The 22,832-nt window shown below is 44.7% G+C and overlaps 1 protein-coding gene across 3 annotated transcripts in view; it reads right to left on the reverse strand.

Moving 5' to 3' along the window:
- Positions 1-980: 980 nt before the first annotated feature.
- Positions 981-22,832, reverse strand: part of kiaa1549la (KIAA1549-like a) — an 84,579-nt gene continuing 62,727 nt past the window's right edge. The window contains exons 14-25 of one of the 3 annotated variants that reach the window (XR_004614234.1): positions 21,350-21,495; positions 16,332-16,456; positions 14,440-14,660; positions 12,814-12,946; positions 10,722-10,963; positions 10,351-10,522; positions 8,742-8,839; positions 6,395-6,540; positions 5,974-6,128; positions 5,810-5,863; positions 4,937-4,999; positions 981-999 (exon numbers count right to left, since the gene is read on the reverse strand). Coding sequence is in view for 2 of the 3 variants with exons in the window: in XM_034589348.1 (XP_034445239.1) it covers positions 5,834-5,863; positions 5,974-6,128; positions 6,395-6,540; positions 8,742-8,839; positions 10,351-10,522; positions 10,722-10,963; positions 12,814-12,946; positions 14,440-14,660; positions 16,332-16,456; positions 21,350-21,495 (1,468 nt within the window). In the remaining variant the exon portion in view is untranslated. Of the gene's footprint in view, positions 1,000-4,078; positions 5,000-5,809; positions 5,864-5,973; positions 6,129-6,394; positions 6,541-8,741; positions 8,840-10,350; positions 10,523-10,721; positions 10,964-12,813; positions 12,947-14,439; positions 14,661-16,331; positions 16,457-21,349; positions 21,496-22,832 lie in introns of those variants that run through there. The other 2 variants (XM_034589349.1, XM_034589348.1) reach the window with 2 other exon arrangements.

A 22,832-nucleotide genomic window follows, 5' to 3' on the forward strand; every position in this document is an offset into this window, starting at 1 on the left:
GTGTTTCTAGTCTGTACAGAGATAAACCTGACATCATCTTCTCCTGGCTCTGTTTTCATATTCAGCGTCAAGACACGAGTGTTTTCAATCTAACTTTTGGCAGGAAAATAAAGAGGTGTTGGGAGATCCAGCTGAATATTAAGATGCTTACCGATCAACATTTGAACTGGGTGAACTGGGTGAACTGGAGACTTCGAGCTGGTGAACACATCCAAATGTGAAATGTGTTTTCCTGCAGTACGACAATGAAAATAGAGTTTCAATGATAAACAGATACTTGGGTTTAAAGCAGAGACACTGAAAATCAGTCAGAGTTGGGTCCACTGAGGAAAAGTTTATATTATGATGTGTAATCTGCCAACTAACAAACTAACCTCCTTGGTGGATGTAATGACTTTTGTCTATATTGTATTAAGGTGAATGTAAAAGACAAATATCTCAAACCTGGATCTCCACACAGAGCAAAGTGTTGCTGCTGAACTCAGTGAGAACGAAGCCTTTGAATCGCAGCAGAGAAAAAGTGCAGCTGAAGTAATAAATGAATATGAGACCTGCTGGGAACTAACTTTAAAACCTCCGTCCGTTTCCCCGACTCATAAGTGAGGAAGGACGACTCGGCAACAGGAACCAGAGAATGAGAGAGATATTTCACTCCTGTCTGCACTCGCTCTTCTCCTCCTACTTCCCCCCCCGCCCCTCTTCTGCTCTCTCCTCCTTCCTCTCCCCTCTTCCTCTCCTCTATTGTATATAGAACTGTAATTACAGCGTCTTCTTTTTCTTATTAGCAGATAAGACTTTCATAATTGTTCCCTAGAGAGTCTGTCCAAACTTAATTAACGCTGACTAAACAGTCCCCTCTCTCTTTCTGTCTCTTCCCCTTTCCTCTTGTCCTCTATCTCTCTCTCTCCTCACCTCTCTCTTCCTCTCTCCTGGTCTCTCTCCCTCTTATTAGACGGTGGCAGCAGCAGGAGGAGGAGGAGGAGGAGGAGGAGGAGGAGGAAGAGGAGGAGGCTGCTTGTCAGTGATAAGTACAACTGAGCCCTGCACAGGAAAATGAAAGCTGGACTTGACACAGGCTTGACTCAGACAACACTGACCGACCATTTGGTGGCTACTGTGTGTGTGTGTGTGTGTGTGTGTGTGTGTGTGTGTGTGTGTGTGTGTGTGTGTGTGTGTGTGTGTGTGTGTGTGTGTGTGTGTGTGTGTGTGTGTGTCTGTGTGTGTATGAGTGTGTGTGTGAGAAAGAGAGAATCTAATTCCTCTGAGCGGTGTAAGCCCTGAAATCACACTCTGATCTTCAGCTCTTTTTATTCCCATTTGTTTGACTTAGAGAGATTAGCCATTAATTACTGGCTAGAGAAATTAAGCACGCACACACACACACACACACACACACACACACACACACACACACACTTACATTGATTTCTGGAGACTTACTCTAACCTTAACCATAGTACTGGTGGACTAACAAACAAACCTAAACTTAACCATTAACACGTCCTCGCTTTAAAATGTTATTATTTACAACATGAGAAATACCTGGACTCAGTGTAGGCCTCTACCGTGTGTCTCTGCCTCCCTCTAGTGGAAACAATGTGCCACATACACAACAGTTTAATTATCAAAATATGAATCACATCTCAACTTGTTTGTTTTTCACAAATTTATTTGTCTTTAATGTTTAAATTCACCAAATGTTTTTTTTTCTTCTGCATAAACTACATCCAACAGCATTCATAGATGTCATCACTGTGACCTCATCCGCCACCCCCCCCCCCCTCCACAGTGTGACATCATCAGCGCCGCCATGACATCACAGCATCATGACATGGCTCAAACGGCAGAAAAAAAACAAAACAAACTACTGCTGACAGTCAGTCCATCCCGGAGTCCGTCTTCAATAAAAGCATCTCGCCGCTACCCGTGTATAAACATTGCACATCAACTCGTAGCATCAAGTCCCCCCCCCCCCCCCCCCCCCCCCCCCCCCAGCTCTTCACACATGGAGGCAACAGAAAACATGAGTGGACGAGTTTCTACACATGATCTGAAGTACGATGGCTGGTTATTAGAGAACATGATGATGCTCCACTGGTGTGAATCTCGTCCCTTCACTTTCCTCCACACTGAACATTTATCATGTGCAGAACTGGATTTAGAAAAAAAGACGGATTCGCAAAAAAACAAATTCCTGAACTAAGAGAGAACAACTTTGCACCTTTGACACGTTATGAAAACCCAATGTCTTATTTACACGGTTAAATGTATTTAGGTAATATTCGATAAGTTGATTCTCACTTTTCAATTTGTATTTGAAGACATAAATATGTATTTTTGAAATACTATCACACAAAGTTCCAGGAGCAACCCCCCCCCCCCCCACCCACCACCACACCACCACCCGTTTCAAAGCTGGTATTTCTATAATTTCATCTTAAATTTTAAGAATTTCAACTCTTTAAAAACATCTAAATCTGTAATTGATGGTGTTTCTATATAATGTACATTCCACCTCAAGTCATTTAAAACCTTCCATTTCCCTTAAACAACACCTGTGCATAAATCCTTGTGTCCTGTGTAAGGGATCAGAAAACGTGTCTGGGAATTTTAAAAACTCTTTAAATCTGATTGTGAATGTGCAGCTTTCAAAGTATTTCTAAAACATTCTGTACATTTGTCGAACCAGAATATCTCATGCTGTACAACAGCATTTTCTTTGCATTGACGGCTCCTTTTTTTTCCAGGTTTGGCCTCTTTATAAAAGTGCTCATTTCATTTTAAACTCTACTTCCTATCTATTCTATCCTGCCTCATCATTTCCTCTCTATTATTCTCTCATTGGGATTTATTTGCCACCCGGGACATAACACTGTATCTTGTTAATATATGGCTGTAATCTCCTTTGGTACCTTCTGGACGATGAGACGCCGAACGCAGACTGTGCTCATAGATTTCCAGTTGTCCTCAGAAAAAATGAGGGGGAAATATAATTTAGACTGTGACATTCTTTGTACTGAAACTTACGTTGTTTAGGTTTAAAGGAGATAAATGATGTGAACACAGGGTTGGATCTGCTGCATGTCGCTCTGAACCCTCCATCTGTTTCCTCTGGGAACTCTCACGCTCTGTTTTAACACCGTGGAACAAGATGATGCTGAAATGTGTGCGTTTCAAAAAAACAGTCCATCATCAACCATGTGGAACTAAAAGGAAGAAAATGGCATCAGAGCAATGTTTCCCTCCAGCACCTCTTGCATAAATCTCTTTGTTAAATCCTCTTCTATATACAGGGACACATTTAATCGTTACCCGGCTCGTCCGAGCCCGGCGAGCCTCTGGAACAGGACGACGCCATTTTCATATTCGTCCCCTTCATCGAGACCAAAAAGAGTCAAAGTTCCTTACACAGTAGAATACAGTAGACAACTTTCAAGTTAAAAAGAACAGTTTGTTTTCTAAGAATACTGGCGTGTTCACGTGATCGTCACAGACCGGAGTCAAGCCAGAACTGAAATCACTGGGTTACATTGTAACCTCGGTTCTCTGAGTGAAGAGACTCGGAAACGTGTGTCCATCAGTCGATTCCACGCCAGCACAGGTGATTCAATAGGTAAGAGAAAGGGGCGTGGTTTAAAGTGTCTCTTAAAGAACCCTCCACACATCTGGACAGCGGTGGATCACTCACACATGTGGAACAGAGACGATCCAGAACTCCTCGCACTGTGAATGTTTGGAGCAAACGACCTCAGCAGCGATGGCGAAGCTACGAATCACAGCACAGCGTGAGTCGGGTTCCAGTCGTAGATTTGACCCCGGTCTGTGTCGCGGTCAGACGACGAAAAAAAGAAAACGTCGTAATCAGATGATCGACGGAACATTGTGACTAATTCTCGTTTTCACCGCCGGAGTCCGATGAAGGAAAAAGATTAAATGAATTAAGTCTTTTTAAAAGTACAGAAATGCCGTCGTAGCCACAGACAACTAAGCCGCCGTTTTTTCTCTGCTTCAAAGAATATACGATATTTTTTGCCTTGAAATACGGTGAGTGGACAGAGAGACACTCACGACATGTTTTTTTGTACAGGAATCCATTGATAACCATCAATGCACAAAAGTAAAGACAGAAGCACACGAATATCCAAAACTGAAATCGAGACGGCTCAAGAAGAGGTTGTTGTTTCTTTTTTGTTAGTTGTTTTTTTCAGCTTTTTCACTTTAGATGTTTTTTTCTCACTTAAGTTTAAAATACACATACTAACCAACTGTAGGAGGTTTACATAGGAATTGGGATTCATCAAAAAAAAAAGAAAAGCCAGTTTTTAAAGTCAGTCCAGCGATCCCGGCTTGGACCTGAGTCCACGATGGTCCAGCCCGGAGGAGCTGCGTTGCCACCGCGTGCTGGGCAGATGGCAGTTACTGTACGACGCCCTGCACCGCGCTCGCCCTGGTTACACACGATTGTGTTGTCAGGCAGGGAAAGCGCGGCGCAGCTCTAATCACCTCAGTTCAGTTCAGCAGTGTTGGCGGCCTGCGGCTGTTCTGTGGCTCTCACCACAGAGGGAGGCAGCCGCCATACAAGAAGTAACTCGGGGGCCCAGTGAGGGCCGGTGGAGGGACGGTGAGGGCCGGGGGCTCAGGGAGCAGAGGGAAGAAGAGAGAGAGAGAGAGAGAGCGAGAGAGAGAGACGAGAGAGAGAGGAGAGAGAGAGAGAGAGAGAGACGAGAGAGAGAGAGAGAGAGAGAGAGAGAATCTTATGGCTGAAGATTTTCATTGGTCAGGAGATCGACGTGGAGCTTTGACCAGGTGGAGGATTCACAGGACGGAGGATCGACGGAGGCCGGGCCGGGGGAGGTGGAGAGTGGGGGGGGTCCACTGGTGATGGAGGAACCAGACAGGAAGAAGGACGGCCGGACTCCAGGAGGAGGAGGAGGAGGGGGGGTGATTAAGCTCCAGAGGGTCTTCTGTGAGAAGCAGGTCCTCCAGTCCAGAGAGACACCTGCAGGAGACACAGTGTCCACATCACACTTCACATTAATACTTTAAACACAGATGCACCTCTTCACTCTGCTCTGGGACACTCGAGAAACAGCCGGAGTCAGTCGCTTCCTTTGAGTCCAAGCCGAAAACGTCCTTATAACGCACCACATTCCTGATTTTACCAAAACAGATCCAGGGACATTTTACAGAAGTGTCTCCTGACAATCCAGGACAGAGTTGGTCCCATTGTGTGCAGGAAGAAAACTGTGCGAGTTTAGACTGGAAGTAAATATTTAAACTTGTGCTACTTGGCTTTATAAACTATTTATCAAGTAAGTCCAAAGATTTGATTGATACAGTCTTAGTTGGGTTTATTAGATCTAAATACGCACTGAGGTTTATATGTGTGATCTATGAAATACAATAATAAAGATTATTCCCGGGATATTTGTTCATTTTAATCAAATTCCAGATTGTTTCCATGACTTGAAGAGAACCTTCAAAATGTCTGGTCTATGTTTCCTCAGTAACTTTCCAGAAGGAATCAGTGAGATGACACTTTAACTCACAGCAGCTTCTCCTGAAGTGTCGGTTTCCATTCGTCAATTCTTTTACCAAAAATAATATTTAGACCAGTTTTTATTTTTCTTCCAGTTTGTTCATTTTCAGTCTGAAGTGTTCAGATATTTTCTCTCCAGGTTCCCAACATCTACTGTTCTTTTGTCTTTGGACAGAAACATTAACAGCATTTCACCAAAGGGACATTTTCAAAAAAGACGACAACAAACGAGACAACGTGTAACAACAGCGCTGAGACGAGTTGACCCACCGAGCTCGTCAGGGACGGGCGTCTTCAGCAGATGGTTTCGAGGTGACGTGAGTTCTGCGGAGGAGAAGAGAGGAGCTGTAGAAACACTCTGAACACAAACTGTCCACGTCTCACCGGCTGCAGTGTCACACAGAGAGAGAGCTGTGTGTGTGCTGGTGTCTCACCGGCGTGTCGTTCCACTGCCTCGGCAGGTCCTCCGGCTCCGGGGGGTAGGACATCCAGGACGGGCTACGGTACGAGGACGGCGGCGACATGACGAAATAATCCGAGTAGCCCGGGTGGTTGGCTGATATAGCGTAGACTGCTGTTATTGGGTTTCCTGTGAAATGCAAAGATGATAGAGTCCCTCGTTCCTCTGGGAGATTTTTAAAAGCTTCGTTATCTGATGTTTGTCAAGATTCTTGTAAAGATTCTTATTAATTCTTTGTGGTTTTGTTCCTGTTTGTGCTGCTTATTTTATTTGTTCTAAATCTCAACTAGATTGAGATGATTACATAAAGATGAAATACATAATAAATGAAAAGCTTGTTAAAAAACTTTATTCCCCATCGTTCTGTCTCCATTAGTTCTTACTTTCTGTCTTACCTGAGTAGGTGGTGATGGACTGGTCGACGGTAACAGCTGGGAAGGGGGTCCTGGACAGTGGCAGGTAGGGGGCGCCGTTGTGCAGTTGGGCCTGGAGGTCGGAGGCCTCTGACACTCGAGGCTTCAGACTAACATCGGGGGTGGAACTGTCAGGGAGAAAAGCAGAGAGACACTTGTTAACACGGGAAACTGTCAACAAATACCTTTTACTGCAGTTGTTCAAAGCTAAAGAAGCGAGGAGGTCGACTGTGAAGAGGAAAGTGAAAATCTGTTTTCTACTCTTCCACCGAGAAATGAAGAAAACTTTGGTCTAATAGGTAAAAGAACCTAAATCAGTTTAATTAGTTCATGTGATGTATTTTTCCTTCCAGCTCTTATATATCAGTGAAATGATCTGAAAGCAGGTGAACTGTCAGTGAATGAAAATCCCTGAGAGCAGCTGAGAACCGTCTCTTTAAAGGGAAACGAAACGGAAGCAGCTGAGATGTTAATCAAAGTTCAGCAGTTCGAGTCAGATGGTGTTTGAGAAGTTGACCCGTCAGTTAAAAACCTTTTCAGACGTGAACTCAGGAAAACTAGGTCTTTGTTCACATATTAGGAAGCAGCAGGGATTATCTGGATTTCAGAGCACGTCTTTATAGAGACAAACTTATAGTGTCAGTTATTGTGTTCATCAGCAGACTGGTGATCAGATCTGGGTTTAAACAAGCACGTATGTTTATGTTTGGTATTGTCCTATAGACGGCGGCACGGTGGTGCAGTGGTGCAGTGGTTCGCTCTGTTGCTTTGCAGCAATCAGGTTCCTTGGGTTTAATCCCAGTTCGACCTCCTCATCTACATTTCATCCTCCTCTGTTCTGTGGAACCTTCTGTACAGAACGTGTTCCACTACACCGAGGAACCGGAGGACAGATGATGTCATTGTTCGGAGCTCAGGACCGCGATGCACTCGGCTCGCTAACGCTTCACGGTGCATCCTGAGGAGGAATTAACATGCTGCACACACACACTCTGCTGAGGAGGAGCTGCTGTGATTCACCACTGAGACATGAAGGTTCTGCTGTTAAACAGGAACTCAGACATCTGTCATTAGATTGAATCAATTAGAGAATTATAAAACCTGTCATTGATATAAAATCCTACTTACGTCTAACTGAAATTCTAAATATCTAAATGATGCTCTGTTAGACCAGTGGCTTGGTGATATTTGAGCATTTGTCTGCAGGCGGTGAGTTTGCTCCAACATCTGCAGAACAGTGTTACTTCCTCCGTTCAGCCGCTAGATGGCGAGCGCGCTCCTCCGTGCACGTAACAAACAGCAGCCGCTCTCTGCAGTGCTAAAGTGCCCAGCAACAGGGTGCACACAGCAGCAGCATTCAAATGAACGATGCAGGAGAACATCTGGAAGTGAGCGGCACCGAGAGAGGACTGAGGAGTGATACGATAATCTCATATTTTATTCTCCTCTTATAACTTATAGCTTTATCTCATGCTGTGATTAGCCCCTGAGCTGCAATTTGATTGGCTGGGGAGTCAGCCAGGAATGATTTCGAACGCCACATGAGAACATTTTCTTCAGTGCATGTGATTAGAGACCACATGCTCAACATGGTTAGAACATACATCATCCTGCTTTCTACAGAGAGACCAGAGGGTTCCTTGTTTTTATCAAGGAGGTTATGTTTTAACCCCTGTTCGTTGGTTTGTTAGCTTGTCAACTGATTTCCACTAAACTTGGTGGAAGGAGGAAACGTGGGTCAAGACGTTACTCATCATATTTTGGGGTGGATCTGGAAAAGGGGCGGATTCTGGTAACTTCATTGCGAGACCGGGAGGGTGTTTTTTTTACATTTCACCTGTTTCCCAGAAATGAATTCTTGCATCTCGATGACAAAACATCTGTCCTATTTAAGGGACTGATCTCTATGAGTTTGTGACATTTGAGCCGTGTCTAAATTCAGGGGCTGCCTCCTCATTTGAAGACCGACTGCGTCACAGTACTGAAACTAGGCGGTCCCATATCAAAGGCTCCTTCAAATGCGTCCCTCCAACAAAGTCTCCTACTGGTGGATCCTTCTCGGGTCGACCTATCCCAGGATTATCATAGTAGTGGTGGCGACAAGTGATGAGACCAAAACGTCCGATGTGTGTACTTTTAAATGCAAGTATCAGGCGACAACTCAACTCAACAGATACACGTACACAAGGCCGCCTCCTTCTCATCCCCTGAATTGTGACGCCGCTCCGGAGCAGCTTGATTGACTTTAAGGAGACTGTTTGGCAGATGCACGCTCTCTGAGTGTTCTCATTCTAGGATGTGTAACTGTCTGTGTGATTGCTTGTGGTACCGTCGTAGTGAGGTCCCAGGCGGCGGTCCCGGCCTCGAGGGGATCAGCGGCGGGGGAGAACCGATGCCCATGTCAGGAAGCTGAGTGAACCGGAAACCCTGCAGACGCCAGAGAAACGATTTAGGACTCCATCTTGACAAGCATCAGGACTCAGGACAGTTTGAGCACAAACATATTCAATGCAACTTGAAGTCGAAGCCAAAATATCAGGGACTAAAGAATCAGACGTCTGATTAGAGCACAACATGGATCTGAGGATCCAAACTGCAGCTGCACGACTCTTTAGTCTCTGTGTCACTGATCAGCTGCTGGAAACAAACTCTCTGACATTCTCCAAACTCTCTGTGCAAGTATTACTTTGTGTGAAACCTCATTAAAGCAGCTCACAGTCCCAGTTAGCAGAGAATACGACTTGCATGGCCCACAGGTAACTGTTCAGTGTATCTGCATGAATCTATTAGCTTGACCCCCCACAGGCTCTGAGGGGCTTCATCCACTTACCAGCATCTCTTTGGACTTTGCATGGTTTTTTTACCTGCAGTGGATCATATACGTATAAAGTTGAAGATGTCGGTGAGAGGTGAACCCCGAGAGACTCGTTATCCAAAAATACAAATCTAATAAAGTGTAGAAAATACAGAAAAATATACAAAGCCGCCAGCTCAAGAATGGAAAAGGTTAAAGTGCCGATAAAAGGTTAAAGACAAACTGACGATCCCCTCTCACTGTTATGGTTTATTAGTCTAATGGCTGCTGGAATAAACCTGAACATCTTCTTATTAGTTTTATGTGCAGCAATCAAAACCTCATTCCTGACGGCAGCAGCTGAAAGTCACTGAAGACACGAGTCGGGTCAGTGATTATCTTAATTTACCTTCTTAACAACAGATCTTTGTTAACAAACTCCTTTCAGTTGGTTCTAGTCCCTTTGACACAGGATTTAAACCAGCAAATACATGAAAGGGTTAAAAACTTTCATTTAAAGAAGAATAAAACATTATCAGTATTCTTTGACCTACACATTCCTGTATTAAAGGTCCGTGTGACTGAGTTCTGTTGTCATGCAGGTATAGATTTCTGTGGAGAGGAACGTGCATCCTCCTTCTGGTTTTTTACGCTGCACACTTTTGTTTGCTCTCCCTGTTTCGTGGTTCGCTCTCAGCCGCCACGTTTCCAGCAGCAGCTTTAAACTCCCAGTGTGTCGTCGCTGGCCGGCGCCGAGCGGCTGACAGACAGAGATTAGCTGGTGGACATGGTGCCGGTGCAGCAGGAACACAGCCCAATTATTTCCCTCGGGAGTCGGTCGAGAATAAAACACCTTTAAAACAGGGTGAATATTGGACTTTCTCAGGAGGACACGCACACACACACGCACACGCACACACACACACACACACACACACACACACACACACACTCTCTGAATGAATGCAAATGTTTCAGCTGCATTTCATTCCCACTGATTCCGTCTGTGTGGCCATAACAAGTCTCTAAGTTGTTTTTATATTTTCGAAATATGTTGCAGCAATTATTTGTAAATGACATTTTTCAAACCATATCAAATCCCATTGTGTTCCATCATATTAGAGCAGAGTGTGGGGGGGTTTACCGGTTTGGGCAGGCTGCACTGGTGCATGTCCTCATATCCTGTGCTCCTCTGTCTGCCGCCGCAGGGATGGTTCATGGTCCCCGGGGCGCTGGTGACCCCGTCGCTGTAGTGGCTGGTGTGGGAGGGGTTGTAGGCGCTGTGGGCCAGGTGGTGGTGGTGGTGGTGGCGGCTGCTGATGAGAGTGGAGAGACGAGAAAGTTTTTTGAAACACGATCTACATCTACTTTGTGCAGAGCAGCTTGCGAGTGGGATGTGCGCAGCTCCAACTGTGCGTGAGGTCACCGCTCGCTTCTCTTCTCTGTCCTACACAGAACTGTAAATCATGCAGATGTGCGAGAAATAAACCAGCTCGAAAAAAAACATGAATTTACTTGGTTGGCGGGGAGGGTGGGTCGTGGTCCGGAGGTGCCAGGCTGAAGGCGTTGCCTAGCAACATGTGCATCTGCGTGCGGACCTCGTCAATGGATGGCTGGGAGCTGAGTGTGGAGGAGTCGGAGCCGCGGTGAGCTTTCACCCCCAAGCTGCCGTTGCCGGTGCCAGTGGATCCACCTCCGTAGCCCAGAGAGCTCATCAGACGGTCCACGTTGGTCTCCTCGAACGGTTCCGGTTCGCCCTGCGGAGATGAAACACACACACACACACACACACACACACACACACACACACAACACACACACACACACACACACACACACACAGTTTTCATCTCTGACCATCGACTGTGTGAACCTCTGGCTTCCTAAGAAAAAACGTTCTCTGAGGAATTTGACGTCAGTGATTTTATCGGTTAAAGGAGGAACTGAATTTCAGACAGAACTCTGTCTCCGTCACTACATCAGTTTATTTGACTTGTTTAAACCATCATTTATCATTATTAACATCATCTGCCGTGTTTTAAATGTTTACACTGGATTCAAGAAGTTTATATTGCTCCAGTGGTTTAATCTTGGCAGTTGCAGTTGTACTAATACTGAGAGAAGTTTGGTGAATTCACAATTTTTTTATTCAATCTAATATTATAAACCTTTCTCCAAAACACAAATATCCTTTGACCAGATAATAATTTCATTTTTCTAAAACCACATCGTTCCCTCCAACTTAAATTGGACAAAACTCTTTAGACTCGTGGAACAAAAACACCAATTAGTCCATTTGTCACTTTTTAATTAAAAGTGGTTCTAAATCTGATCATGTCATCACAACAGGATTCTACTAACGGTTGATTAATGATAAGAATGATTAATTACCCGGCACAACACACACACACACACACACACACACACACACACACACACACACCACACACACACACACACACCCCACACACACACACACACACACACACACACACACACACACACACACACACACACACACTAATCACTATATCCCGAGCTCGAGTGCTGTCTGACTGTTTAGTGAAATCTTTAAACCCTGTATCGTGCACTCCTTGTTTCCCACAATGCATCGGGAAAAGTAGCGTACAACCGTTGGTCACTAACCGAGCAATATATACCATCATGCATTGCAACATCGAAAGGAAGCAAAATGGCGGAGAGACGAGAGAGAAGCAGAAACAGAGCGACCATGAACGTTAACAACACAAACTGCCGCTAACAACTTCTACATTTAAAGGATTGAACGAGCTTTTTTACCTAAAAGTAAAATACTAATAAAAGCAACAATTCTCCAGCATGAAAACACAAACAGCTGAGATGTGCTGCACCCTCACTGTTTACACACACACACGCACACGCACACACACTCGCCACACTCTGATCTGCAGGAGTTTGGCGCATCCGAATCCATTAACTGCCATCGCGGCTCCCATCTGTATCCGTGAATAGGCTCTAATCATATTCAGAGTCATTGACATTCAGCTAGGTGGCCCGGCCGCTGCTGTCACTGCCGCAGAGAGAGAGAGTTCACCCACACTCGCTCCATCTGTCCCCGTTTTATCTCCTCATCTCCGTCTCTCTTTCCCCGTTTCCTCCACATTTTGAGATTTTCTCTCCGTCTCTAATCATTTTGCAGTTTCCCTCGTTCTAAACTCGTTTCTTTGTCTTCGGTGTAGCTTTGTAGCTCCAGAGGTAATTTTTTAATCCCGGAGGTTTCGAGCTCGGAGCTTTCGGAGTTAGAGTAAAGGAGGGAAACGAAGGATTAAAGTTATAAATGCCCTCAGCAGATTATTTTATTAGTTTGACAAAGTGGCAGAGCTTTGGTTTCGGCACAAACGTCGTTGCGACCCATTTGAAGGCGTCAGGATTCATCCCAGGTTGGAGGATCTCTGTGTGTGACTCACCTGGTCAGAGGTCGCACCTGAACTCATACAGAATATTATAGTTTGTTACTTCAAAGCCCTTCAAAGCTTTGCACTGGGGATAAATCCCTCACATCCTGGACTCACAGACTCCTGGTCCCGGTAGAAATCCTGAACTACTGACATTTCACAGATGTACTCACGTCGTAGCCGTTGTTCCGGATTCCCCTCCTGGACCGTTCCCTCAGCACCAGCAGGTCCATCTCCGTCTCCACTGGACTCGGGCTGCTCAGAGACTGTCTGCTCCAGTAGTTGGGCTCCCGGGGGTGAGAGTACCTGGTGGGGAGATAAAATCACTCTGTGGAACTGCAGCTCAGAGGAACATGTGGTGACACAGACATTAGGTCCTATGGATTTTCAAGGAGGGGGGGGGGTTTAAAATCATTAGAAAACATAGTGGGATATTTAAAGGTTTGATATCGTCAGGCAGGTTTGGAGGAAAAAGTCAGATTTGTAAGTTTTAATGAAGCTTTTTAGACTCAGGAAAACAGAAACTAGGATTCATCTGCTAAGAGAATAAACAAAATGCTGCTGCTTTTGTTTCGGTTGCATAAAAAAACAACAGTAGAGGAAACTGTCGTGATTAATTACTGATCATATCTACGTCTAAAACTACTGGAACAAATCCCACGCAACTAGTTTGAAGGATGTGGTTTGTGTTACGTTACATTTTGGGGCGGATCTGGATTTTCTTTCACTTTCTTCAACATTTACATTGATTTCTCAGAGAATAATTCCTGCATATTGATGAAGATCAATCAGACGTGTTTAAGGAGACTGATATTAATGAGTGTGAGCCAATTTGGTGCAGATCCAAATCAAATCTGGTGAATTTAAACGTGGTTTCATAAGAGGACTGTTTTCTCAGTGGAGGTTATAAATCCACATTTACAAGCCAATTAATCTAAGAGCCGAACAGATTATTTCACACAAACTGAAGCTACAGCCACAAAAAGCTGTTCGAACATTCACTACAACACTTTCATCATCCTGGCTTCTTGCTGTTTACCTGTTTAAACTTTCATCCACAAGGTCGGTTTGGAAACAAAATGAACGTGAAGCGACTGAAAAGCAGATTTTTAATTTGTGAAGTCTCATCACAGCAGATGAAATTATCTCCAATGTGAAACAACTTCATTATTTAGTGGGTTTTCTTCCTTTTAAAAGCCGCTGGTGCTTTTAAATATGTTTGGATTAAAGTCAGTGAAACAACTGAACAGCAGCTAAAACACTTAAATCTGTAAAAAAACTGACATTTATCTGTACGAAGTTTTAAATATTAATGTGCCGACCAAAAGTCATCGCTCAATACTCACTCACTCCTTATGTGTTGCCTTAGCAACTCTGCTCTACAGCTACCGAGCAGCAGCATATCTATAATATGAGCTGGGGGAAAAAACCCAATTAATTTAGCCCTTTATTATTTTTATAATTATTGATTCAACAATAAATCAAATCTGAATTTCATGAAAGTAAGAACAACACCATTCTGTTGTAGAGCAGTTAGTTTAACAGGATACTGCTTGAATAACGATGAAGTGGTTTCACTGAGGAGTCACAGCTTCGAGGTCTAATCCTCTAGTTCTGGGACCGTCGGACGTTTTCAGTGCCAACACACAGTTGGTGTGATTCTGTCCCGCGGGCAGCCGCACTTTGAAAATATTAATTTGCGGTTGATTCTTTGGATTTGTGGAACCATCTGCGGAGAAATTCGGGCCAAATAATTAGAGAGAGACGCTCTCGTGTTTGTGATCACAACGATCCGATACCTCTTGTGACATCCTGCGAACGAGGCCCTCTTCTCCTCGGCGGTCATCGGCTCCTTGAGGCCGTTGTCGTGCCGACCGTGCCTGGCGTCGCGGTGACTGTAGCCGTGGCTGCCGTTCTCGGACAGCGAGAACTCCCCGTACCCCTTCCTCCGGGCCTTCTGACGCAGCTTGTTCCTGTAATGCTCGATGTCCGACTTCTGCTTCAGGCCACTGTGGTTCGCCTGCAAACAATAAATTGAAGTTTCATTTCCTGGATCCACGACCTTATAAGTTTGACTTGTTTACAGGGAACTGGAACATTCCTGCCTCTACCCTGCAGGTCATGTCTTCAGGTTTGTTTGTTTGTTTGTTTGTTTGTTTGCAGGATTGCGGAAAAAGTACAGAACAGATTTCCACAAATATCGGTGCAAGGATGAGACACGAGCCAAGAAAGTTTACATTTTGGCATGAATCTGCACAAAGGGGCAGATGAAGACTTTTTAAAAATCTATTTTGTTAACATTGTGAGATCTTTTGTTTGTTTGTTAATTTCACATTTTGCTGATTTACCAGTATAATGGATGCATGTTGTTTTAATGTGGTTTGACTTGATTACATTTAAAGGCTCATTCCAGTGTTTTCTTTGCCGTTTGTCTGAATCTCTGCAGGATTTCTCAAAAACTCTTCGCCTGATTTCCGTTGGAAGTTTGTGATTCGAGGAAGAACTCATAAAAATGTGCAGCAGATTCAGAGAAGCTGGCTGATCCAGGATCTGCTTTCACTTCCTGCGTCAGCCTGCAGCTGAAGTATATACTCTGCATTCACCCTTCTAGTTTAGAAACTTTGTCATCCTTTTGTTCCTTCTGGTTTTGAAACAGAGAAATGTGTTTGCACAATGACTCCCTGCCGTCAGACAACCAGATCGTGTGTCACACCCTGAACATCGATGTCTGGTCTCATGTAAACCAGACGAACTGGAGAAGCCCAGAGCCACCAGGGTATTCTCTATTTTTCTGGTCTTGTGTAAATAGACTGAGGGATAATTCGTCGTCTGCCTGTGTCTGTGCTGCAGAGAAGAGGTGCAGGGAGGTTGAGGTGTTACAGGAGGAAGTGGAGGATGAAAGAGTGAGAGGTGACAGGCTGGGGGGGGGGGGGGGGGGGGGGGGGAGTGACAATAAGAGGTGAGGTTTTAGAGGAGAGGAGAAAATGTGATTCTAGAAACAACAGCTAAACTCTGCATCACTGCAACGTGTCCCAGAGGAGATGCAGTTAGTTAAATGATGGAGGATGGAACAACAGGCGCCTGAAGCTGAGGAACACCACTGATTATATATTATCTGTGTAATATGAGAGTATTATTGTCTATATGAAACAAATGTTGACTCGTATAAATGTGAAATTTGAAATGGTTTTCGTACGTATATGATAACAGTGTTTAGTTTGAATTCATCAAGTTTGAATTGATTGAGTCCAGTTCATTTATAAAACAAATATAAAACAACCTGAGTCGAAGTACAAGAATAACGTAAAATCAAATTAAATAACAGGCTAAAAAGTGAATTTCAAAAGCCTGAGAAAACATTTCGGTCTTCAGGAAAAAATTCTGCTCATATTCAGGTTGATAATTTTGCTGCAGCTCCTCTTTTCAGCCTCTGTCTCAAACACGTACTTCTACTTCGACTTCTTTGTTTGTTTTATTGCCGGGTGTCAACACTAAGTTTTCCAGGGTGTGTAAAAAGCCTCCGCTCTCTCTTTACCTTATTAGGGGCGTGACAGACAAGCCGCTATGCACGTAATATGACACACACCTGAGCCTAGCAGGTGTGTGTGTGTGTGTGTGTGTGTGTGTGTGTGTGTGTGTGTGTGTGTGTGTGTGTGTGTGTGTGTGAGTGTGAGTGTGCGTTCAGACTCACGTCCCCGTTGAGCACCACAGAGTCCTGACTGTGGGAGGAGGACGATGGGTAGGAGTAGGTGGGCTGGGCTGTCATGGGTTTGATGGTGATGAGACGCAGGGAACCAGTGTGGTCCTCGTACGGGTCTGAGAGGAAGAGGAAGACAAACGGGTCAAGTCCTGAAGACACCATCAACAACTGGAGCCACACAGTTCACATGGCGAGTTCGTCCTCTCGTCTGAGAACGACTGACGAGTTAAAGGGGATTTTGTGAAAGTGTAGCTCAGCACAAAAGGTTGTAAACACACACACACACACACACACACACACACACACACACACACACACACACACACACACACACACAATCAGACTCAATAACAACATGAACATATAAGTATGAGGACTCTGTGTTGTTGCTTCACACACAGGTTTGTGTAGCTCTCTTTTCTTCACACTGCATCGACCTCCTGACAAACACAGAGATCTCAGATGTTGTTCCTGGAATCAGCCGGACTCTCCCAGTTATGAGGTCACCCCCCCCCCCCCCCGAGTTCTCAGATCACCACCGACGCCACAGACGCCTTCAGTCAGACATAGTCTCATTTCTGTCTGTAATGTACTTAACTAGTTGTCATGGCAACTCTAAAAGTGCACGTTAGAGCAATATAAATGTTGCATTTTCACGTTGTTTCCACTAATTATCAGAAAATAAGTCACCTGTATGTCCTCTGCTGCTGTTAACTGCAGTTCTGTGTGTTAATGCAGCAGATGGACAGAGTTGTGTTGTGTTGCGTTGTGTTGTGCTGGCTCCTGTGTGACTCACTGCCTGACTGACATCATATGGCAGACTGCTTCATTGTAGGTTTACACCAGTCTGCCATTAACTCATCTCCCAACCCACACAGTCACCATTCATCCCGGCTGCAGCTCAGCCTGCGTTGTGAGTTCCTGCCTCTCACACGGAGACGGAGACGGTCAGAACAGACGGCGTCACGAGCGGCGTGAACCAGACACACGTGGACCAGGCGTCCTCTCAACACTGTCCTGAAATCTTCATCACCATCACAACAAAAGACGATCGTTGACTTCTTCACGGTGTTTCCCTGAGACGACCCTCGTCTCCGTGTTTACGTCCGATCGGGCAAATCCAAGACACATGTTTGTGTAACTGGAACAAAACCACTTCAGTTTGCAGCCACTGTCACGAACAGTGTTTTCTGTACGTGTGGAGATAAACACTGTGACTCAGCCGACAATCTGCTTGTTGACGAGACCTGTGACTGTTTACCGCAGGGATCTATTTAATACTGACAAATATGAACATGAGCTTTTTAGCCACGGTGGTGATGTAACCGTAAGGACGACAACGCTGATCTGGTTCTTCAAATGTTTATAAAGATTTGTGTACAAAGACAGATTGTGGCTGTGTTTCAATTTAGGGGCGATTTTCCTTTGTTGGCTTTATTCGTAGTCGATTGTGTAACAGCGGTGCGACTACTGGGTGGATCCTTCCCAGCCCAACATATCCCATAATTCATTGCACTTCCGAGACAAACTGGTAATGACGGCAAAATAACGAGGCGAAAACATCAAGAGAATTATTTTTTAAGTGTAAGAACTCAACCGAACATCTAAAGGTAACACGTGTTAAAAAGACGTCTTTTCAACTCTTTCAAAGAGATGATCAAAGATGGTTTTCTGTCATCTCAGGAAGTTCTTATCTCTCTGATGTTCGTTCATTAGTTTGGTTTTATTCCCTTTGTCAAGGAGGTTATGTTTTCGTTTTGTTTGTGTTATAGTTAGCATCGTTCTACTTGTTGTATTGTTCAGGGAAGAACCAATACAATTTAGTGTGGATCCGTAGAAACTGAATGTTGTTTCCCTTCCTTTGTTACTCTCTGATTTTCCTGCAGCTTCTGCGACACATGAATGAGATGTAACTGTTCTCTCTTATCATCATGTGCTATCAGCGTCACGTATTGTTCACTCATCCTGACTTAATCTTACAAATAAGATTCCGGGGGGGGGGGGGGGGGGGGGGGGGGTGAAATGAAAAGCACTAAATTAAAAGGTGTCCTCACACAGTTAAACGTGTTTTTCTCCCTGCAGAATAAAAGACGCCGTTATCAGCAGCGGTCTCGTGAAACATGAAGCCGAAAAACATCATCATGTTGAGCTGATAACACGGCGGAGGCACAGCTATGATTAAAAACACCCCCCCGACGTATCAGAGAACCACCTGAAAAAGATAAAAATCCTTTTGCTCTCATCCATTTGTGACCTTTTTGCTCCGCAGCTCAACTTAAATAGCAGACGCTGGCGTCATTAGCACGGAAACACAAAGGAGCCACTTTAATGCTGCTCATCATGGACGGAGACAGGAGCTGGTTGACTCTGCATCAGGACTCTGGTCTTACAGAAATAGTTCCAGCATGAAACTCCCAGTAAAACCAGTCATCAGCTATAAGGCTTCTCCTCTGAGGGTCGAGGGGGAGGAGCTGGAGACCACTGACCAATCACACTCACACCTACAGGAAATCTAAAGTCTAAACTGGATGTTTTTGGACCATTAACTGTAAATAAACATGGACGACGTGACAGCTCCCGAAACTGAAGCCAAAATGTCTCTCTCACCCCCTGGTGGCCGGCTGCAGTATAGTTTTTTAATTGGCTGTCTGTAGTTCACTGCTTTGTGAAGTTACTGAAGCCTGCTCCTCGTCAGTGGGGATTGAACTTCACAAAGCATTGAACTACAGACAGGCTCATCACTTCCTTTGGGTTCCCCCTGGAAACATTTCCGTTATTCTTTCTTCTTTCAATCGCACATTCACACAAGACGAGGGCAGCTGCGGTTCAGTATCCTGCTCGTGTTTGAACCACCGAGCTTGTGGTTAATGGGCGACCCGCTCTAACGCCTGAGCCGCGGGCGTACGCACCCAGAGAAAACTTTCTGTGATCAAACCCCACACAGAATCGGCGTCAGGTTCGAACCCGTGAGGGAAAAAAAGCACCAACCACCGCAGCCCTATGAATTCATTCTGACGTGTTTTGTTTGCGAGCAGGATAAATAAAATGCTGTGGGCTGATGACTGAGCTTTAGAGGAGCTGGTAAATTCAGTTAATCCGGTTTCCTGCTCCATATTTAGAATAAAGACAGAGGATTTGTGCGTCTTGGCAGGAGACGGGTTTTCTCGTGTCACTTCATTCCTTTCAATGAACTGGCAGTGAAACCTGTGTGCAACGTCTCCTGCAGCCTTTTGTTGTGCTGATTATCAGAACTTATCTTTAAATTTTCTTTAACAGATCCCAAGTATATGAACTGAAAACTGTCCGTCTCCAGTTCTCCCGAGAAAAACTGGTGACAAATGAGACAATTACTCATCCTCTCCTCCCTCCGTTCATTCATTCGGCTGCATAAACACCATAAATCACACAAATTACTGTGAACGCTGGTTTGCTGATGCAAAAGGGATTGAGAAGCACAGCGTCCCCGGATGTCACCGAACAGAAGCAACGTCGCAGCGTTATCAGGGATCAGAGACATGTTTATGCAACGATTCTGCCAGCTGGAAAACGTTCTGCTGAACAAGTCATATCGAGGATGTATTCACTGCCACCGCAGACAACAGGTTCTGGAGACGAGAGCGTGAGCAGCAGATGATCCTGGGACATTTTGTTTTGACTTTTAAGATACGCATGTGTCTCTGATTAAGAAGGATAAGAGCCAAATTCTGAGATTTCAAGAATGTAGTTGTAATATTAGGAGATTAAAGAACAAGGAGAACGAGCGTTGGTCAGAGTTTCTCTCCTCCGGTATCCTGTTGTTTCACAATCCTGATATTTAGGATCATGTGGAGCGGATGAGACAAAACATCAAGTATTTCGTTTTTTGTGAAACTTAAACACTAAAATACAAAAGTAAAACTTAACAAGATGCTCCACACAGGAGACAGACTGATCTTCTGATTTTCAACGTCTAACATGAAGATAATAACTGCATCTTTATTCTCATATCATGAATGTATTCTTGTAAAATTATCACTTAATTATGATTGTTGTACTTTCTAAAGTGTGGAGTATTTTGAAGTATTTTTGGCATTTACAATAAAATGTATTCTGTTGATTGCATTTTGTCTTTGATACAGTTTTGAGGGTTTGGCAGTAAACCAGCTCCATACAGTCGTTTACAGCTTGTAAATCATTAATATAAAGTTTTATTAAACAGTGATAAACTATAACTCGTGATCAAATAGTTATTTGTGTTTAAGCTGCTAATAAACCCAGAGCCTCAGCAGAAAGATGGGAAAGAAACAATCCCTGTAATTAAAATTAAAATGCTGTTTTTTATTTTAACAGCGACTCAGGATGAGGATAGAATCTGAGAGTTTAATGATGCGTCATTTTTTCCGATACACAAATCACGTGCTGTGGGTTGTGTGTCTTTGAAAACACCTCACGTGACAGTGCCGTGTCACAACTTCCTGCCTTTCCTCTGGGATCCGGCTCAAAAATAACGTGATGCAACGTTCAAGGAACAAACTCGGCCGACCGCAGGCTTCTATCTGCACGCTGTAGTACCAGCGCTGTGTGTGTGTGTGTGTGTGTGTGTGTGTGTGTGTGTGTGTGTGTGTGTGTGTGTGTGTGTGTGTGTGTGTGTGTGTGTGTGTGTGTGTGTGTGTGAGTGTAAAAAAAGACCAGAGAGAGTAAGTGCTGTGAGAAGAAGTGTCGTCAGCTCCGTGATGCAGCAGGAGGCTGAGTCACTGAATGATTGAGTGCGTTTGTGCTCATGTGCACGTCATGATTTCATATTAATGATCCTGTGGGTGAAGTATGGGAACGTGTGTGCGAGAGGAGTAGCAGTGTGTGTTTGTGTGTTTGTGTGTTTGTGTGTTTCATTGTGTTGTCAGACTTTTGTCTCCACATGCATCCGCCGTCTCTTTCTACTCGCACAAACACCCTCAGTTTATCCTTAATCTTATTTCTCTCTTTCATCCCTGCTGACTCTTCCTCCTCCTCCTCCTCCTCCTCCTCCTCACCGTTGGTGCTCCTCTTGTGCAGCTCCTCCTTGGCGTTCTTGGTGCTGCTGCCGGTCGCCGTCCGACGGGCCGACGAGCTCTTGCTGGCGTTCAGCTTCGCCGAGCCGCTACTCGACACCGAGCCGTCCTCCTCGCTTGGCAACCGTCTACAGTAGCCATGGCAACAGAGGGAAGTGAGGGAGAGGAGAGAGGAGAGGAGGGGAGGGAGGAGAGGAGGGGAGGGAGGAGAGGAGGGGAGGACTTGTGAGTCTCAGCATGTTCACAATGAGGGCATCATCAGACAGTTCATGCTGTCAACACACAATAGATCCATTTTATTTCGGGGTTTTAAAAATTAACATTAACAATTGGTGGTCAGACAGCGAATGAGAATAACAGGGATGTGACTGTTAGCTGATAAACATCATGAAATCATTTAATGAACTGCTGCACTGCTGTAAACTGCAGTTCTTTGTGTATTTAATTACACAAATGTAAGTGCACAATTGTGTATAAACAATTACAACATGCAAAAACATGTATGATAACTGACTCACACACACCAGGAAACCCATGTTGAATACACAAACACACGCACACACACACAATCATAGGTACTTAGACAAGAACTGTGTTTCTGCCTCAGACAGTCCAGTAACCCCCCCCCCCCCCCCCCCCCCCCCCACACACACACACACACACACACACAGCCTCGGGGCATGTAAGCCACAGCAGAGACACGACGTGACAGGCCGTTCTACAGGTGGTGAGAGACGCACAGATAAGTGAGACTGGACATTACGGAGCCACAGGCGAGGCCGACACACACTGCGTGAACACACACTGCGTGAACACACACTGCGTGAACACACACTGCGTGAACACACTCTGCAGCCGGGTCCCAGTAAACGTCATGTGGTATTAAGCAAAGAGCTGCAGGGACGGAGGCAGAAATACGACGCGTGTTCCCAGTAAACCTGTCCGGGAAGGGCAGCGAGAGGAGGAATCAATAATCCCAGTGAAGGGAAGTCACGTCCTGCTCCTGTTTCTCCTCTGAGCCTCACACACTGAGGAGAAACAGGAGGAGCTCTCTGGAGGAGGAGCAGAATCAATTCACTGTCTGTGAAGCTGCTGCTTCAACTCCTGGGAAGAGAAGAACTGCTGCAGAGTTTCACCTCAACACACTGAGACCATCACTTCACTACGATCGGGTCCAGGAAACAGCTGAATCAGCTCATAGGAGATTAAAATTCATGATTTGATTTCACTTAAACCAAAATTATACATTTTGATCAAAGAATTTGCAGAGGGTGATAATTAGAAAAGACATTTTTATATCAAAAATTATTATGTACATATTGTATTAAGTTAACGGTGTAACAATTCTCTGAATCCATGATTTGTATATGTGTGTGTGTCTGTAGTTAAACCCCCAATAACAGATCTGTATCCGAGAACTTTTAATAACGATTTTGAGAAAAGGATCATTAGTTCCACCTCTCTG

Source organism: Hippoglossus hippoglossus, chromosome 6 (genome assembly GCF_009819705.1).
Source record: "Hippoglossus hippoglossus isolate fHipHip1 chromosome 6, fHipHip1.pri, whole genome shotgun sequence".
NCBI classification, from domain to species: domain Eukaryota; kingdom Metazoa; phylum Chordata; class Actinopteri; order Pleuronectiformes; family Pleuronectidae; genus Hippoglossus; species Hippoglossus hippoglossus.